General features: G+C 38.5%; 1 protein-coding gene and 1 pseudogene across 4 annotated transcripts in view; both read right to left on the reverse strand.

The window, feature by feature from the left end:
* Positions 1 to 1,561: 1,561 nt before the first annotated feature.
* LOC131702160 (unconventional myosin-Vb-like) lies at positions 1,562 to 2,722 on the reverse strand (annotated as a pseudogene).
* A 2,380-nt stretch (positions 2,723 to 5,102) lies between these two features.
* The window catches only part of LOC117972675 (unconventional myosin-Vb-like), a 113,641-nt gene continuing 100,478 nt past the window's right edge, over positions 5,103 to 18,265 (reverse strand). For 2 of the 4 annotated variants that reach the window (XM_059024272.1, XM_059024274.1), the window contains 6 exons: positions 15,650 to 15,889; positions 13,801 to 13,895; positions 11,250 to 11,327; positions 7,190 to 7,388; positions 6,711 to 6,804; positions 5,104 to 5,705 (listed from right to left, as the gene is read on the reverse strand). In XM_059024272.1, coding sequence (XP_058880255.1) covers positions 5,545 to 5,705; positions 6,711 to 6,804; positions 7,190 to 7,388; positions 11,250 to 11,327; positions 13,801 to 13,895; positions 15,650 to 15,889 — 867 coding nt within the window. In that variant the 3' untranslated portion in view covers positions 5,104 to 5,544. Of the gene's footprint in view, positions 5,706 to 6,710; positions 6,805 to 7,189; positions 7,389 to 11,249; positions 11,328 to 13,800; positions 13,896 to 15,649; positions 15,890 to 18,265 lie in introns of all 4 variants that reach the window. The other 2 variants (XM_059024267.1, XM_059024278.1) reach the window with 2 other exon arrangements.

Here is an 18,265-nt window from a genome sequence, read left to right on the forward strand (position 1 = left end):
ATATCATTTAGGACAAAAAGGTGCTTGAAATAACATGCAATCATATAAAAGTAACAGAGTGGACAGGTTTTTGCTCTGGGGAGCAATAAAGCATGGTAAATCAATAGGTCACAACTGGAAGTGGGCTACCTGGAGTAATGGTGAGAAATGAACTTTCTTTGACCTCCATCCTATACGTTTCTTTTATTAAGTACAGTATAAACAGCCTCTTGGTGTTAATAAGGCATTGCTGATCAATAATATTGATGTCTGCCCAATTGAGGTGTGCTCCCATTTTCCTCAACAGAATGACACCTACTTTAAAAATTAGTCAAACTCATGTGTTGCCCCTTTTTAAAATGTACATGTTCATTAAATAATTTAGGTCTTTATGAGTGCTGAGATTACTGCTTAACATTAGATCAACTTGTACTTGGCAAATACAATGCTTGTTTTGATAAAAGGGCATATCCCTTTTTAAGATTTTCATTAGGTTCAATTTTAAAACAAAGTACTCCCTAATTACAGATCAATTTGTACATGACATACAGTAGTGTGCAAATGTATTACACCCCATTGCTTCTGTAGTTTCAATTTGTTGTGCATATGTAATCAATACTTTTTAGAAGTTGTTTAAGATGCCTAATTAAAGCACAAAGTGGTCTAACTTTTTCACACAAATACCTAGTGTTTCTAAATCACTGATTACTGACCGAAAATTGAAATTCCTCCACACCCTGAGGTTTTCATGCAGGTCGGTATATAAAGAATATAAATGACAAATCTTGAGGTGTTTGCACACTACTGCATGTGCGCTATTCTGTTCCTCATGAGATCTTTCAGTGCTGCCATGGAGACTTTATTTTCATACAACATGTGTAGTACAGTACAATATTGTGTGTTTTCCCGAGTCATGATTACGCAATATAACAACATTTTTCTAAAAAAAAAAAAGAGCATTGTATCATAGGTTTTACTGTTATCAGTAATAATTTGTATTCAGCTTGGAAAAGCTACTTACAAAAATGGGCTTTCTAGTACTCGTACATAGTCTCTGTGAGGGGCGATTTTCTGACACGAACCACACGGAAGGTATGAATTTTTTATCTTAATAGTTTATTTCCAAAAAAAGCGTACTAGTGACGGTTATTTTATTAGCCATAGAGAAGGGAGAGGTTGACACTTGCAAAACAGGCTACAGCAGACACAACTACAAGATTATAGCTGCTAATAACACTAATACATCTACTACTTTACTATAACAGCGACACCTACTGTATCACGCTCTCATAAGAACTATGTCGTCTGAAATTCATAGCATTTCCAGTGTGAATGCAAGTAAAGCACAAACTGGCATTTAACTTGGCGGTTACGTTTAAAATGTACTGGCAGTCCGGATTCAGACCGTGATCCGCCTATTGACTACCAGTGCGTTAATGTATTTCACACAGTTCTTTGATCTCTCTTTACGAAAATAAACTATCGCATGACGACGTGTGGTAACGAGGTAGAAGCCTGCAGTATATAGAAGGTATGAAGTGAGTCAATCAAAGCACAGAAAATAAAACAAGGAACAGGAATCTCACCTATCCATGGGCTGCAGGATACCCTCTGCCACTTTGATGAGCTGTTGGTAGATCTGAATGGAGAGGTCGCTGAGGACCTGCCTGTACTCCGCCAGGTCGAAGTTCTCTCAGGCAGTGCTCGTTCTGCTTGGCTGTGTTCTGGGTCATGAAGGCCTGAGTGGAGCATTGACAGAACGACAATGTTTACAGGTTCAAATGTGTCGCATTTCATTTAAATGGTGTTTGTGATTATGAAATGAGCCCTCCTTGGGGTCTAACTCCTGCCATATGGAACTATCTTCATACACAACCATCCACCTTTATTCTCCTCTGTGACAACCACAACATACTTGATATGCTTTAAGCAAAGTAAGGGCCTCACCTCATCTCCGCTGTACTGCTTCAGACAGTGCAGGAGGCGGCTGGTGTTAGCCAACCAGAAGGAGGTCATCTCAATGTCGTCATTGTGTTTCTGTAACAAAGTAATACAATATAGCGTTTATTAATATTGTCTTAATGAATCAACGGCCGTGAAGGGAGCAGCTTCTCCTATTAAGTGTGGCTCAGCCCAAGTGGATACATTATGGCACAGAATTAGTTTAACTAAAATCCGACAAATACACCAGTTCCACTATAATACCTCTATCATTATATAATGTGGCTTTCTTAACAAACAATAGTTCAGTACAGTACAGATACACCTTTACCGTAATATGGCAATGTGTTGAGCTGGAAAGAGATATGAACTCAGACCTTGTGCTGACAGCGTAAAATAAGATAAATAAATAAATAAATACAAATAAATAAATATATAAAATCAGTACTTCCAGTACTTGCACTAACTGGTTCTATGTAAATCCCACCAGGTCCTTAGACATCAACAAAACTTTGCCCCCATATTTGAAATGTTGGGACACAGCCATTGTGACTGATCCTGGGATCCGTATAAAAATATTACATTTGCAAAAGCATGGCAGCGTGGATAATATGACCTGAATGGATCAAACAAGCCGCCACAGCATGGTTTTTACCTTTAATACTTTTTTGATGGCGTTGATGGTCGAGGTGAGCAGGGAGTGGACCTTCTGGTCGTCATTCATGTAATCTGCGTGCCTGATGCACATGAAGAGGATGTAGGCTGGCAGGCAAGGCACTGTGGCTGATACCACCTGGGGTTTTCATATCTGTCAATGTAGCACAGAGCATTAAACACTCCAGTGTCAGTGCAGAAGCACAGTACGTTGTAGGCAATGCAAGAATAGCAGTTATTATGGATGAAAACTGGCCTCATTCAAGAACTTTTAAATTTGATTAATTAAAATAAATGAACCATTTAATAACATATTTTTTCAATGCTAGGACAGTTGAGAGGAATCCAGATAAATCAAACCAACTCGCTGCTTGCAAGAACTGCTGCGGCAGTTTTTACGACGTGGACTTGGCAATAGTCTACAGGCTAGATTCAACCAGGTCCAAGAACTGAAGGCAATGGATGCTCAATACATACATATATTTAAATTTTAATACAGTTGACAAAAACACTCAAAAAACTAGCTCAAAGTGTCCAGTATATTTCTGTTCAATTTGACAAGCTTGCATAGCACTGTATGCAGAATTGTTTTCTAAATTTATTGACAAATTGAGTTTTAAATTTTTCTTTTGAGCAGTGGTAATATGCAGCATGTGTATAAATTGGGTAATATTTTCTAAACTTCAATAATGTCAGTCATCACTATTCAGCAAATGAGCAAGTGCAGTATGATTTATATTGAGCAGACTCTCGTTCTGCATGATTACAGTATCGGGGGAAAAAACACTGCCTGCAAATTCCCATTGCTCTAAGTGCTGAACTTTCTAAAATACATTCTACATACAGCTGCTAACCCTGATTGATTAAAGACAGGCCACATTAGATACAGTAGTTAAGTTCACTAGTGTCTGCTAAATCTGCAGTCAATTAAAAAAATTAGAACTTCTAAGCTAAAGTAAAAAAGCTCTTATTCAACACTATTAAAACAGGAGCACACCAATATAAAGTATGTGTGCCTGCCATCCTTGTAAGTTTCCCATAGTAAAAGCCTGGCAAAGTGTAATAAAGCATAGTGAAAGCCTGGTACTGCATATGTAAGTAGTATAAAGAATATCAAAGTATGGTAAAGCATATTCATAAATATGGCAAAGCAGGGTAAACTATGGTAAAGCATTGGAGAAGGATTGTAAAACTGCAAAAATATTCATGCAAACATACAATGAAAAACTTTTATAAGGGCATAATGGGATTGAAGCAAAGCACTAGTAAGTTCAAACACACAGTCCAGGAAAGAACTTACAGTTGATTTAAACCAAATGATTGTATTAATGTGTTCCACATTCTGTATTTTCTTTTCACATGCTGATGAACTACTTCATGAAAAATTGTCCAAAATGGAATGGAAATAAATGTTTTGTTAATAATTTAACATTTGCAGTCATCTAATTCAAACTGAGTTTATGACACAACTAACCAAATCAAACAGTGATAACAATGAAGGCATTATGAACATGGATTTTCAACAGATCTTTAGTCCTGAAAAGTCAGGTCAGACTTCAGCAAGAGTAAGCATCAAGCAAGTGCTTCATTATACTGCTTTGTGATGAGCATTGCAAGGCGACTGCAGAGGTGGTAGGGCTAGATAGGCACATACCTAAATAAGAATATAGGGTTGTTTTTATTATTAAACAAACAAGGAATAGAGAAAAAAGCTCACTGTGCCATAACACTACTGTATATTTAATGTAGCAAATAAAGAACTAACTAAAATTGCTTGTAGGTCCTGAATTTACAGTAGACTAATTCAAAGAAGAAAAACTAAGTGGAAGATTGTATTTTCTTTCCACAAACAGCGCCGGTATTAAATACTCCAGTCTGTTTCTAAAACAGATTTTGTTAACTTGCTTTGAATCTTTTTATTTTTTATTTATTTTTTAAATTTAGTCGTTGCCAATTAGTTTTTATTATTTTCTCCCCAATTTGAAATTCCCAATTATTTTTAGGCTCAGCTCACCGCTGCCACCCCCTGCGCTGACTCGGGAGGGGCGAAGATGAACACACGCTGTCCTCCGAAGCGTGTGCCGTCAGCCGCCCACTTCTTTACACTCTGCAGACTCACCGTGCAGCCGCCTCAGAACTACAGCGTCGGAGGGACAACGCAGCTCTGGGCAACTTACAGGCAGCCCGCAGGCGCCCAGCCAGACTATAGGGGTCGCTAGTGCGCGGTGAGCCGAGGACACCCTGGCCGACCTAACCCTCCTCCCCCCGGACGACGCTCGGCCAATTGAGCGCCGCCCCCTGGGAGCTCCCGTCCACGGTCAGCTGTGGAATAGCCTGGACTCGGAATCGGCGACGTCCAGGCTATAGCGTGCATCCTGCACTCTAGCGAGTGCTTTGACTGGATGCGCCACTCGGGAGCCCCTGGAATCTTTTTTATGAAGAAAAATATAATTTAATCTAAATTTCAGGCCAAGTTTTTAAAGCCACTGCAAGTTTATGTCTGTGTGTGTCGCGTAATAATTCATTTCAACATACTACAAACAAAGCTTGCTTACTCATGCCGTTTGTGCTGCAAACTTGAAGTGAATGCATGTACAGTTTATCACATGCATAGAGCTGCGTGTTTGAATGAACCTGGAAACAAATAAAATAAATGCGTTTCCTCGCCTCTTGCGACGCTCAACTACATCTGTACAGGGACATTTGCTGGACCTGTATCCTAACCTCAGTATTGTCCTTACGTCTGCTTTTGACTGTAGCGTCAGGGGAAAGAAGGGCTTTTCTTGCTAAAACGTGACATTAATCAAAAAATGATTTACAATGCTGCCACTGGTGTTGAACAGTGGATGTCTCTGTACATGTGTAAAATGGATGAAGGCATTATCAAAATGTTTTGCTGCATTTGTCTACCCTTCTTCTTTGATTGAGTGAATGATGGTCGTTCAAGATACTATCTGCCACTGCTGCTGTTCAGAATGACATGTTACCTGTGACAAGGTTTTTGACCAGCAGGTTCTCGTCTTCCTTGTAATACTCCAACATTCCCTCGAAATCCTTCTCCTTCCTCTGGACCGTCGCCTGCCGAGTCAGCTCATGGCGACGCCTCTCAGGCTGCACTGCAGGCTCGGCAGCTGGAATTATGAAATGATAAACTAAATAAGGATTTGTCTGTTATCACATGCCAAACATCCCCGCTCACAGAAACATTATTTGGCTGATATATAATACCCAATAAAGCCATAACCTAGTGTGATGGATTCGTTAAGTGTGCAGAGCGAGGTCCAAAGATGAGCACAAAACTTTCACAGCATGTTTCAAATTAGCCTATTCCAGTTCACATTTCCCTAATGCCATGTCCCCAATGATCCCGTGTCCATTCACAATTTGGTCATCCTGGTCAGATGGTACAACATCAGTGGTTTTGGTTATATGCAACCATAACTGTTGAGAAATCCTTTTTTAAAACTTTGAAAGGCAGTTTTTGAAAAGCCTTGGAATTATTTCCCCGGCAGTCTGTTATATTCAACATTGCAATATCTAACACTGAGCTGTGTTGACACTTTTTGCTGCACTTTGCTATAATACACAGAGAAATATGTTGACATTTACAACTAAGCCTGCCCCACTGGGCTCCCAGCCAGAGAAAACACGAAATAGAGACATTAGTGTAGTGCGTCCATCAGTGTCGCTACGAACCATGCAGGCTGCCTGCAGGTTCACAATGCATTGTGACAATCGCTCCAGTTGACATGAATAGGCACAGATAAAATGGCTGACTGGGACAGCACACTTAGATAAATTCAGTGTTCTTTTTCTATTCTGAATCAGTATTCTTAAAGGCAATCCTTGTTCTGAAAACAAAGTTATTCAAAGTTTTGCTTCTTATGGATAATGGTATTCTGAAAAACATGCTGAAACAGAACTCTTAACAGAACATTTCTGTTACAGAAAAGAACAGTCTTACCAAGTGGCACAGGAATCCACCGTATGGTGTGTTTAAAATATGGCTTTTCAGAAGAGACACAGAAGGCCAGGTTTGGATTAGACTTCCATCAGAAAGCCACAATGCTTTGGAACCCTGCTCAATCACTGGGGTGAAGATTAACTCTCACTGGACTTTTGCTAAAGAAACTTACCCTCCAGTTCGTGAACCTTCTTCATGTAAATCTTTAGCTGTCTCTTCAGCTTCTTCTCGTTCTTCTGCAGCTTCTCTACCATCTCTTTCAGGTCCTAGACAACAACATCAACATAACCATCAGCATCATCATCATCATCATCATCAGACAGAAAACTCAACATAGTAGTGTATGGTGACAATCCACATAGACCCTGGTTGAAATTACTTACATTTTCATTTCACCATACAGAATAAAAACTTAAACTGGTATTTTACAAAACAAAAACAAAAATTGCATTGTTTGCCTGTCCCCTGTAAATTCTTTTGGGATTTTATCATCACTGGCCCACCTTTGGCACACAATTCAGTTTTATGCATAATCAGTATAAACATGCATTTTATTGCAATAGTTGCATTAGCCAGGGCACTCTCACAAATGATTATGATATGGAGATGCGTTTGGCACTTCAGAGCTAGTCTGGGGTTGAGATGTCTCACCAGGTTCTCGTTGGTGAGGCGTGTGATCTCCTGCTGTACGCTGTACTCCACTTGAGCCTCGGGGGAGAGCTGCAGGGTCTGGGAGAGCAGCTCCTGCTTCCTCTCGATCTCGTCCCTGAAAACCTCGATCTGAGTGCGCAGCGCCTCAATCTCGTCTTCATACTGCCTGCTCTGAGACTGCAGCTGGGCTTCCAGGAGTCTGGGGCAACAACATACAATTCAATGAAACAATCACATGTTTAAATTACCAAGTGTCATACAGGATGTACATTAAGTCATAGTATATATACAGCTCAAAGTTGTTGCACATGCAGAAATCCCACACAATGTCCAAATGTCCTGTGACTTAACCTGCGCCAACATAATTGCACTTGCACCAGTATTATCAGTGCAAAAGATTTACACAATGCAGTTTTTTGTCTTTATTTTAAAACCTTTTTCCAAAAGCTTGTCTTGCTGGAGGCATGTATTGCATCAGTCTCATACAAATTTGCATTCAGAATGTTTTATATTATCCAATACAACAACGTATGAGAAACTTTTTAATGAAAAACATGAAACCTAAAATAATGGTGTGGGTTTTCGATCATTTAGAAAGACCACAAATACCAACCCCAGCAATATATTAGCTTGTGTCACCCACGGGTTAACATGCATAACATTCACACAGGAAATCAGGTGAAAACACTGTCAGTTTTGGACAGAGCTTAAGAAACAAATGGGGTAATAGAGGTTTATAAATGGCATGCACTCCATGTGGCATAATCTACAGTATAGCATAACTTTAAATACCAACTGCTGGTTTCACAGACCCTAATTGGTGCTACTTAAAATGACCTAACAATAGATAAGTTAACCCAAGACCAGAGCTAATTGGGGTCTAGCACTAAAGTAAGTAGTTCTGACACCAACCGAGGCACTCAATCAAATATTTCTTATCGTTTCGAATGTATACTGTACACTGCATGTGTATAAAGTACATCCAGAACAATTTATTAGTTATTGAAGAGTGACTCTTAATATACAACTCAAGATGTTTAAAGAACATTTTAAATCACCTGCACCAGCTACAATACAATATCATATTTTTGACGGGACTAAGTTTATTATAATTATTTTTCTTTCATTTTATTTCTGACATTACACAATAGGACCAATTAATTAAAAATAAGTATTACTGTTGATAAAGCACAACACAGTTAGGATTCTCTGAGCATGGTACACTCTACAGGGCTTAAATGGGATTGGAATTAAAAGGCTTTTGTAAACAGCTGGAGAAGCCATGAACTAACACAGTAGAGCCTCATTTATCCGCACACCATTCATCCACGGCTCCTTGATGAGTTTTATCTCTGCAATACAGCACATTATTGCCAATGTAGACTTAATGCCCGTGGTCCACACATACACACACACAAAAACGCATGTGTCAGTCTAACCTGTGGCATCGACGCCAAGATAGCAGCGCTTCATGTCTTGGTATGAACAGCAGAAGGATTCTGTAAAATTAGTTCTCCTGAGGGAGTTACTTAAGCCCAGCAAACATATTTTGCCTCACTGTAACAAAACACCATGATGGACTTTGTCAAGGTTCAAAAGAACAACTTGCAGCAATGAACTGTTTGAAAAAGCTGTTACGAAAACCAAACTTCTGTTGGTACGTATTTTGTTAAAATGTAAGACAAGTTTAAATTACACAACAGGCTTGTTTATTTAGTTTTCAAGTTAACATTTTTTTTTATAGTGTTGTATTTTTTGTTTGAAATACCAGAAAACTAGCAACACTTAGCTAAATAAATTAGCGATAATACCTTGTGATATTTCTAGCTGCTAGCCACATGACTTAGTTTACAGGAAAATTGTGAGCTGTGATGGGCTGAATAACGTATTCCCATCATAAAATGTCTTATGAGCTTGTAACTTTGTAGTATATATATATATATTTTTTTTTGGTATCGCATTTTGAAAAGATTTAGCAATGTCAAAGTAAACTCATTTTAAAACATTCTTCTATTGTATTGCATACATCTCCAGTAAATACTGGTTTACATTACTAGTTTCTGTATTTTACTCATGCATTGCAGTTACACGCAATGACACTGTAATAGTAGGATATTCAGGGGGAGAGGTGACTGACAGCATCAATAGCAAAGTCCACTGATACAGACTGGCAATGTAGGGAAAGTAGGGGAAAAGTGAAGGTGTTAGTCAGTTAATAGTCTGGAGCAGAGGTCGTAGTGATAAAAAGAACCTGATAAGACCTGATAAGACTTAGTTTAAGGATACAGTTCTCTTTTTTTTTCCCCAGAAAACATGACTGAGATGCCACATTACAAAGGCTCCTATTTGTAACATGTTTAATATCTGGGTGCAACTAGTAGCGCCACACAAGGGCACACAGTGGGAGTTTATTGGTGGCCAAGGACTAAAATAGGATTGCCCTGTGCAACACTATCTCTTATAATCATCTAAATGTTTACCTTAATAAGTATTTATTACAAATATTAAACTGGTAACCTATTTTTAAAGACTTGTAATACAGTATAACTCAATAACCTCCATTGGTTATATTAATTTGTAAATATTCTAATAGTACATGTTGCTTATGGATTTTCTCCTAAAGAGAATAGTTTTACATACCCACTGTGTTCCCCATTTACTGTTCTAATTTACTGTCATTTTTTAAACGCTGACCCCAGGAGACGACAGAAGAGTGCTGTGACTGAAAACATGAGAGTGTCCTCTAGGCTTTATGGTGTCGTCCTGCTCATGCAAAAGCTTTCTTTTATGAAAATGAATCAGCCCATCTATAGTCGCATTCATGGGATACACTTAATGCAACTAAGTGTCTATTGAATGTCTTGACACTGTCATTCATTTTCTTTGTAATATAAAATGTCCTGTTCAATAAGTTTTTCTCATTTTTTTATGTCATTGTTGAATTAATAATAATAATAAAAAAAGTTAAATTGTTCAAATAAATAAAAAGTACCGTAGTGCAAAAGGAAATGGTGGACAGGACATTAATATCAAACAGTTGTCCTCCCAGCCAAGCAGCTGGATTGACCACCGCTGGCAGAGCGATCTACATCCCTCTCTAGGGGTGTGATGAGTGGAAGATAATTCTTTCATGTGGAAATAGCTTTAAAATGTCATTATCCAAATGGAACCACATTTACTTCCTCTATCTACAATGGTTAATGGGTTTTTTTTCCTGTCGTGAGATAAGTGCTTTAAGTAAAATCCTTGCAGCATACAAGGTGCTAAAACACAAAATACATCGCTTAACACTGCTGTATTTTGATGCACAGTGCCAGTGTTAAAAAGATGGTTTTTAGTGGTAAAAATGTTCCTTCAAAAGATGGTTAACTAAGGGTCTTGATTGTGAATGAATATTGATTGTGAAGAAAATGATGTGTGATAGAATAATCTGTCAAAGTGAATCGTTTTAATTTATGCATTCTAAAAATATTATTTATTTGAGTAAATTAATCATGTGCTTAATATTGATATGTTTTGTTTGTTATTTCTACATGAAAATAACTTGCTTTGTTAATGATGCCTGACATAAGAGGTACTTACAGAGAGGCCACTGCTTCAGTCAATGTTAACTATTTAATGAATTTATATTTTAGTGCAGTGCTTGTTAGAGTGCAGAATCATATTTTCTGGTGAGTTATGTCTTCATCGCAACTATATCAGCACTCTCTCATCATCTCTTTCTGGATTCAACAGAGTGCCCCCTGCTGGCCCACCTTTGCACTCTCCATAACAACTGGTCATTCCAGTTTCTCTTGAAACATTACACCAAATGTGCCCAATAGTAACATCCCTCACCTCAGCTGCTATATCACCAAACAGTGGTTAAAAAAAAAATAAAAAAAAATTAAGGAATATTGCAAACCAGGAGTGCACTAGTACAGTAACAAAAGTTCTGCAATGAAGTTTAGCCTCATTACCAATCGCAAAAGTGAAAAATGTATTGTCCATTGCACCGCACCCCACACCCCCAGTGTAAAGAAAAGACAGATGCAAGCAAAAAGCAAAAGAAAGTAGTAACCTGGCAACTTGCTTTAAACCCTGATAGGCCAGGCCAAGCTCCCCGTCTTCATTCAAGTAGCCCCAGTCCTGAGCCTTGCTGGAAACCAAGAGGAGGTGGGACAGACAGAAAGAAACAGGCAAGGAAAAGGAATACAAAAAGAAAAAAACAAAACAAAACAAAGCAAGGTGGTCAGTTGCGCCAGAAAGGAAAGATCAAGAAGCACATCAGCTTAGAAAGGGAGCGCTGCAGTGCATGAAGGAGGCCAAACTGAGCTACTGGTTTCAAACTATTCCACAATCCACAGGGACGTTTCCTCGTCCACACTTGACATACAGACTTACTGATAGGGAAGATGGATGAGTTTAATACAAAATCTGTTAAAAACAAAATCTGTTTTTCTGCCTCCTGAGGCAAAACCATAGGCTGAATGAGCTGTCATGATGTGCAGCGGGTGTTTGTACCACAGAGAGAGAAACAGCTCATACATGTTTTAAAATGAATATCATTCTTTCTAGTTTTATTAGGTTTTTTGTGAATTTCAAAAGAGCTAAAATGATTGCCTGCAGTCAGGATTGTGCTTAGCAAACCTCCGCACTAAGCTCTCCTTATTTGCCTTAATTCATATGGAAAGGGCTTCCCCTGCTCCATAGTCCTGCCTGTAACCCTGCTAAGCTGAGGCTGCCAAACTGTGCTGAATTTTACAGTGGTTGTTTTGCGGTTCAGATTGCTAGCCAAAGTGTTTGAGACCACCAAATTCATTTCACTTGTTACACAGTGTAGTACCCACGCATATAAGAGATTTTAAAGTGTAGCTCTATGGGCTTCTGTGATTCTTTAAAAGATACAAATATTCCCTGGCCTCCTTCACCCAGTCCATGCAGACCCACATTACCAGAGGCAAGTCTTGAAATAGGATTTTAACCACTAGTCAATACAAGCAATACCCATGCCATGCACAAATACTGTGCCAATAAGAAATACCAGTGGAATTAAGGTGTGACAGTACTGTTCATCATACTAGTGAGTAACATCCCATTTAAAGTACAGCCTTAAATGCCATCTGTTTTAAACAGCCCAAGGCTATAAAAAAAAGTTATTTGACTACATGCTGCAATGAATCCTCAGAAGAGTTCTGTTTTTTTGTTTTGTTTTATTTTTAGCTAGCACATCTTTCACTACAGAGATCAATAGTGCCTACCAAACATGTGTTGCTGAAATATTTGTTTTATAACCTTAACCTTTAAGATCTGAATCCTCCCAGGAAACAGTATGAGCACCATTATTTGCTATGTGTTATCCAGCAACGGGGGACAACTAGCATCAGTTAATGTAGTGAGTTTGAGGTTTTTTAAAAGGCAAGGAGTATATTACACTTTTTAAGGGGAAGATAACTAGCCACTACTGTTTTACTCAATAGGATATTGTTACACGTTATGTGATATTCACATTGTAAATCTGCCTGCTAGCGCTTTGTTAAGAAATTCCAGTTAGATTTATTGAAGTTCCACTTCTGACTCCTGGCATCCAATCCCCCAAGAGAATTTGCACTGCAGAATCAACAGCGGCATGTATCAAATACTGTAGCTCTGGAACTAATTAGATTTGTTTGGATAGTCAAATTTATGTAAAATGATAACTAGGACATTCCCAATCTACATGTCAGTACCCTAAATTATTATTTATAAATACATAAAAAGTTTGCATTTCACTCACGCTTAGTGTCATTTATGAAATGCTGGTATTTTATGCCAATTCATTAGGTTTTCTGTATACATTGTCAGTTATAAAACAGTTTTTCCATTTTTGCTGAAATCCTTGAGTGATATGAATGCATTTTGGATATCCATTTTCTTTTGTCGCCCAGGTAAAAGTTTCAGCTGGGCATTGCAATACACAACACAAAACATTGCTCACTGCAGATGCATTTCTAATGTATACACCATGTTAACGAAGTTTGTTTGAGGTTCAAATTAGTAAAATTTTAATATATGAGATTTTAAAATACAATATCTCTAATGCTTTGCACCAGCATTTTAAGTGTTTTGCGCAAGAGCTATTCTGTTTTTTTCATCAAAATAAATACATAAGAATACAAATGTAATTGGACATGGTTTGAGTGTTGCAAAAAGAGGTAGACTAAGTGGTGCCGATACCAACCCTTAATGCTGTATTGTGGGAATTGTAGTTTTACTGAGCATGGTTTACTGTGCTTCGTTGTGTGTAAGTCCTAGACATGGATTATTGCTTGAGGGCTAAACCAAGCAGTGTTTATTCAGTACTGTAGTTGTGTCACTGCATGCTAAATAATCTTTTCCTTTGACATGTTATTTCAATATTGCCAGCATACAAAGCAAACAATACAACAGTGTTTGTGATATGGGTATCCGTGCATGCCAACTTCCTTCAGCTGTGCCACACTGTTCAGACACGCAACATGTGGCAGCAGGAATAATATTACAAAATTGCCACAGGAGTACTCGCTTGGAGAGCCAAGACTGAAGTCTATAATTCTTATTTTGTTTTTAGTAATTTAATTTATTCCAGTTCCTTATCGTAAACAGCAGCTTACTTGTTAGTCTCACAGATTCCCTGATAGGCCTCAATGGCATCATCTCTGTTCATGTGTTTGTTACTGTTGCTCCAGTCAGGCATTTTCTTGGTTTCCTGCAGTAATAATAACATTTTAACATTTAATAACATTTATATGTTTTTTATACCCTGAGACCCAGGATTGCTTCCTCGCAACAGTAATTGCTGCCACCTGCAGAGAAAACAAAAGCTTCCTCCATGTGGACCATCTTTCTACATTTTTGGGATCAAAAATAAAAAAAAAAATCAATGTGACCTGTTTGTAGATATAAGATATACTACAGCTAACATTCTTTATTGAAATCCACCACTGTATACACTTTGGAAGCATTTTGTTCATGCTGCAAATATGGATCATGCCTAACGACTTTACGACTGTAAGTCGCCCTGGATAAGGGCGTCTGCTAAGAAATAAATAATAATAACACTACAGTCATAGCATTTTCTGTGTGGTAAACATCCTAACAGCAAATAAACATAGTTACACTATGTCATCTTACACTGATGCACAACCAACAAGTATCTAGCTGGGGAAAATAACAATGCAATTAGACTTTGATCATACCATGATAGTTTGCCAGCAGAGTAAGTTCATGGGTGGCATAGATATTCTAGAGTAGTTCACAGTCCAGCAAATGTATAAGAGAAAGGCCAAGTGTGGTTTTTTCAAGATTTCTTTTGTTTCAACATTTCTTTTTCACACACTGTTTTTTGATACCACACTTGACAAAATTCATCAACAAGATGAATTCATAAATTCTTTTTTAAATTGATCATAACCCACAGGTGTGATTAATTTATTATAATTAATAGATTTAAAACCCTAATTAGATAGATAGATAGATAGATAGATAGATAGATAGATAGATAGATAGATAGAGCTCTCTCTCTCTCTCTATAGATATATAGGCAACTGAAAAATTAGACAGCAAAAAAAAAAGAACACACCATTAATGCAGATTCTAAAGTAAACAAGTAATTGTGTCTTGAAGTAGCTGAGCTGTGTGCAATGGTAATTTGTGGGGATTTTCATTTTAAATAACTCGCAGTATAATTAAGCACTTCTAATTAAGCAGCGCTGCAAGCTCCTGGTCACGGATCATTCAGCACTCAATGGACTCCATCTTATAATGGGTTTGCCCAGTAAAGCTGGGAAAACCTATTATATCCAATTGGATGCACATCAGTATTATTCAGATTAAACCAGAGTGTAGATAATATTTTATGCAATCAAACCTGGATTCATGGTCCTTTCTACTAAAATATACAACATGCAAATTAGTTCACAGGACAGGTGTGTTGCTACTCAGGATTTGATCATTAAGTGCACTTATTATAGAACTCTGCATGGTGGCTGTGATCTTGTGAAAAAACTGAAAAGCATGTGCTCAATATAAATATCACCGCTTTTTAATCTTATTGGTCTTTTCCACCAGGGCTGATTTACTGATGCACATATTAACAACATTAAACATAAATGAGTTATGTCAAAATCACAAGATACATTATCTTCTGATCTTGACATAAAAGTTTGAAATGTCAAGTTCCTGAGATCATTTTTCTCGTGATCTTGACAGAAAGGTTTGTCCTTGATAAGCCACCATAGAAATAAGATCAGCGGAAAATCGGGTTTATACATTTGAGGACTACGGTATTAATCAGTCCCTGTTAAGATCATTAAAATAGACCTGTCAGCGACATGTTGTTCAAGCCTGATCTCCAACAACCCCCCCCCCCCCCCCCCAATTCAAGACCAAACTGCCATAGACAGCTAAACAGAACAGCCACTACTACAAAGACATACAGAACAACAACACAGTGTCACTTACAATGGGTGTGATGGGCTCTTTCTGCTGGGAGCAGCTCACTATCTGTGTTCTCAAGTTCAGCACCTCCTCCTTGCGCACGTCCAGCTCCTCATTGGCTGACTTGAGCTGGTTGAGCAGCACGTTGTAGCTATCTTGAAGTTCATTGGAGGAATTGTTCTGGGTGGCTCTGTCCACAATGGCTTTCCTCAGTTCATTCAGATCATTCTTCAACTTCTTGTTTTCTGATTCCAATTCCTGTCTCTGTGTGAAACAAAACAAATCACCTGCTGATAAACACAATCTACTTAGAGGAACTGTGCTGTCATAGGTACTGCTTGGAATGATAGAACGGTTTGGTCTTAACAAAGAAGAATGATAGGAGCTTGATTGAGTCTTCTAAATATTTAAAGGAGTTGACAAAGTTAACCTTAGCTAATACAGAAACCACAACCAGAGGACGGAAATGAAGTGGAGACAGACTTAGAACTGCAGGCAGGAGACACTTCTTTACTCACAAAGTGGCGAGTGTATGGGATGGGTTACCAAGCCATGTTGTTAAGGCTGAAATCAGAGGGACCATTTTCAGATCAGAAAGCTACGAGGAACCGGGCAACCACTGATGGGCCGAATGTCCTCATCTCTTTCTCAAATTCTCTTATGTTCTTATCCTTTGTTTAAATACATTAAGTCCCTGATCCTTTAACTGGTCCCTCCAGTTAAAGGCTGAGGCATATTATCAGGGCAAATTTCATTTCTGACAGTCTATGTTCACATGGGATGCCTCCCCTTTACAATCTTCCTTTTCATAATGAATGCAAGGAAAGGGGAATTAATTACGTAGCACATATGTTGTACATTTTGCACTTCAGCGCGGAGAATCCGCAATGAATGAATGCCGATGAATGAATGATGATGATTGGAATTGCAGATGATTTATGAACTGTGAAGGGCGCTCAGTGCCCGATGACTGTGGTGGGCTCTCAGGGCCCGAGTGAAAGATAAATTTGGCCGGAGGCCGCGTCCATGGGTGCCTGACTGCTACCTGCACGAGGCCGGCTGGAAAAACATGAACAGTTACATGCATCCCAGTGCAGCAGATAGGAAGTGGCTATGAGCCACCTCCCCCTGGGACGAGGCACGCTGCGAGGTGGTGGCTGGGGAGGAGGAGGCAGAAACAAAAAGAAGCAACATGGAAGAATAACACCCAGAGTTTTTATGCACTTGCTGATGACGTGTTGGTTAGGGGTGGATTCTTCTTTGCAGAAAAGCAACCAAGTTTACAATTCTTCCAGGGGTCCACACTTTCTTATTAGTCCTAATGAAGCATGGCTGTGAAACTTTAAATAGTTTTGAGTGCTAACCTCAATTCTAACCACACTGTCTTAAATACATTACTCTATGTGATATTTACAATTGAAAGAAGCCTTGGTATATTCAAAATTCACCGCTCAAGATGTGCATCATCTTCACCACATCGTTATTACAGCTGGTATGCTTAACACCTTGAGAATAACGGAGATGGCTAATTTCAATATACTTTTATATACAGTATTTGTAGTTATTTCTTCTATCTTTGTGCATTGGCTTATGTAACTGTAGTTGCTTGGTAGACTAGTGAACAACAGTGTAATCCTTGTGGTTTACGTAGAACCTGGTGCATGGGGTTATAGTTAGGTGTTGCTTCATATTAAATTGATCTCTTAAAACTCTTGACACACATGTGTGAAAACAATGGGTGATTGTGTGTCCCCATGCAGTGCAGTATTCATAAGGGTATCCATGTTTTCACCAACATATCTTTATAAAATTGAAGTTTGGTGTTCTCTGTAGGATAGAAGACAGACAGCAAGGTAAGACTGATGGCCCACAATATAAATACACTCATTAGATCACGCCAAAGGTGTTTACTGAAGCACACAATGTGACAAAGCCTTCGCCCCCAGTCTGCCATTTCAGTGGCAGACTAGGAGGAGGAGGAGAGAGAAATGTAGTCCAAGAGGTGCTAAAGGACTGCATCCCCCAGAATGCCATGGGAGCCAGGATGAGACTCACCTGGCTAATAATGAGTGTCACCTGTCTGTGATTAAGCAGATAGGTATAAAGGAAGTTCACAAATGTTTGTTCAGGGCAGTCTCCAGTCTGTGTGAAGAGACAGGCTCTTGTTTGTGAAGAAACCTGTGTGGGTTTTCTAAAAGGTAGTGGGTAAACCTTTTTGTTTGCGTGCATGTAAAATTGTTTTGTTAATTGGTAAACGGCTTAGCCCTCCGATGTGCTAGTTAGTACTGAAAGAAAAAAGTGTAGTTAGTATTCCATGTGTGAGTTAGGTTTTTGTTTTGTTTTGGATTTATAATTTCTGTAATTCATAAAAACGGCACAAAAGTTCTTTAAACTTCAATTTGTGTGTCTGGGTCTGCTTCAAAATGGTTATCTTTCACAATTTCTATCTATCTATCTATATATCTATCTATCTATATAAACATACCTGGCATTAATTACTCTAAGATCATTTGCCATTCAAATGCAGGTTTTGTAAATACATTTATAAAGTGCAAGTCTGCTGCTGCAATTGTATTTAGAAATCTACACAAAACTGTTTTGAAATAAAATATGACTCAAAAGCAAAAAACTCCCAAAAAC

This window comes from Acipenser ruthenus, chromosome 1, assembly GCF_902713425.1.
Source record: "Acipenser ruthenus chromosome 1, fAciRut3.2 maternal haplotype, whole genome shotgun sequence".
Classification (NCBI taxonomy): Eukaryota; Metazoa; Chordata; class Actinopteri; order Acipenseriformes; family Acipenseridae; genus Acipenser; species Acipenser ruthenus.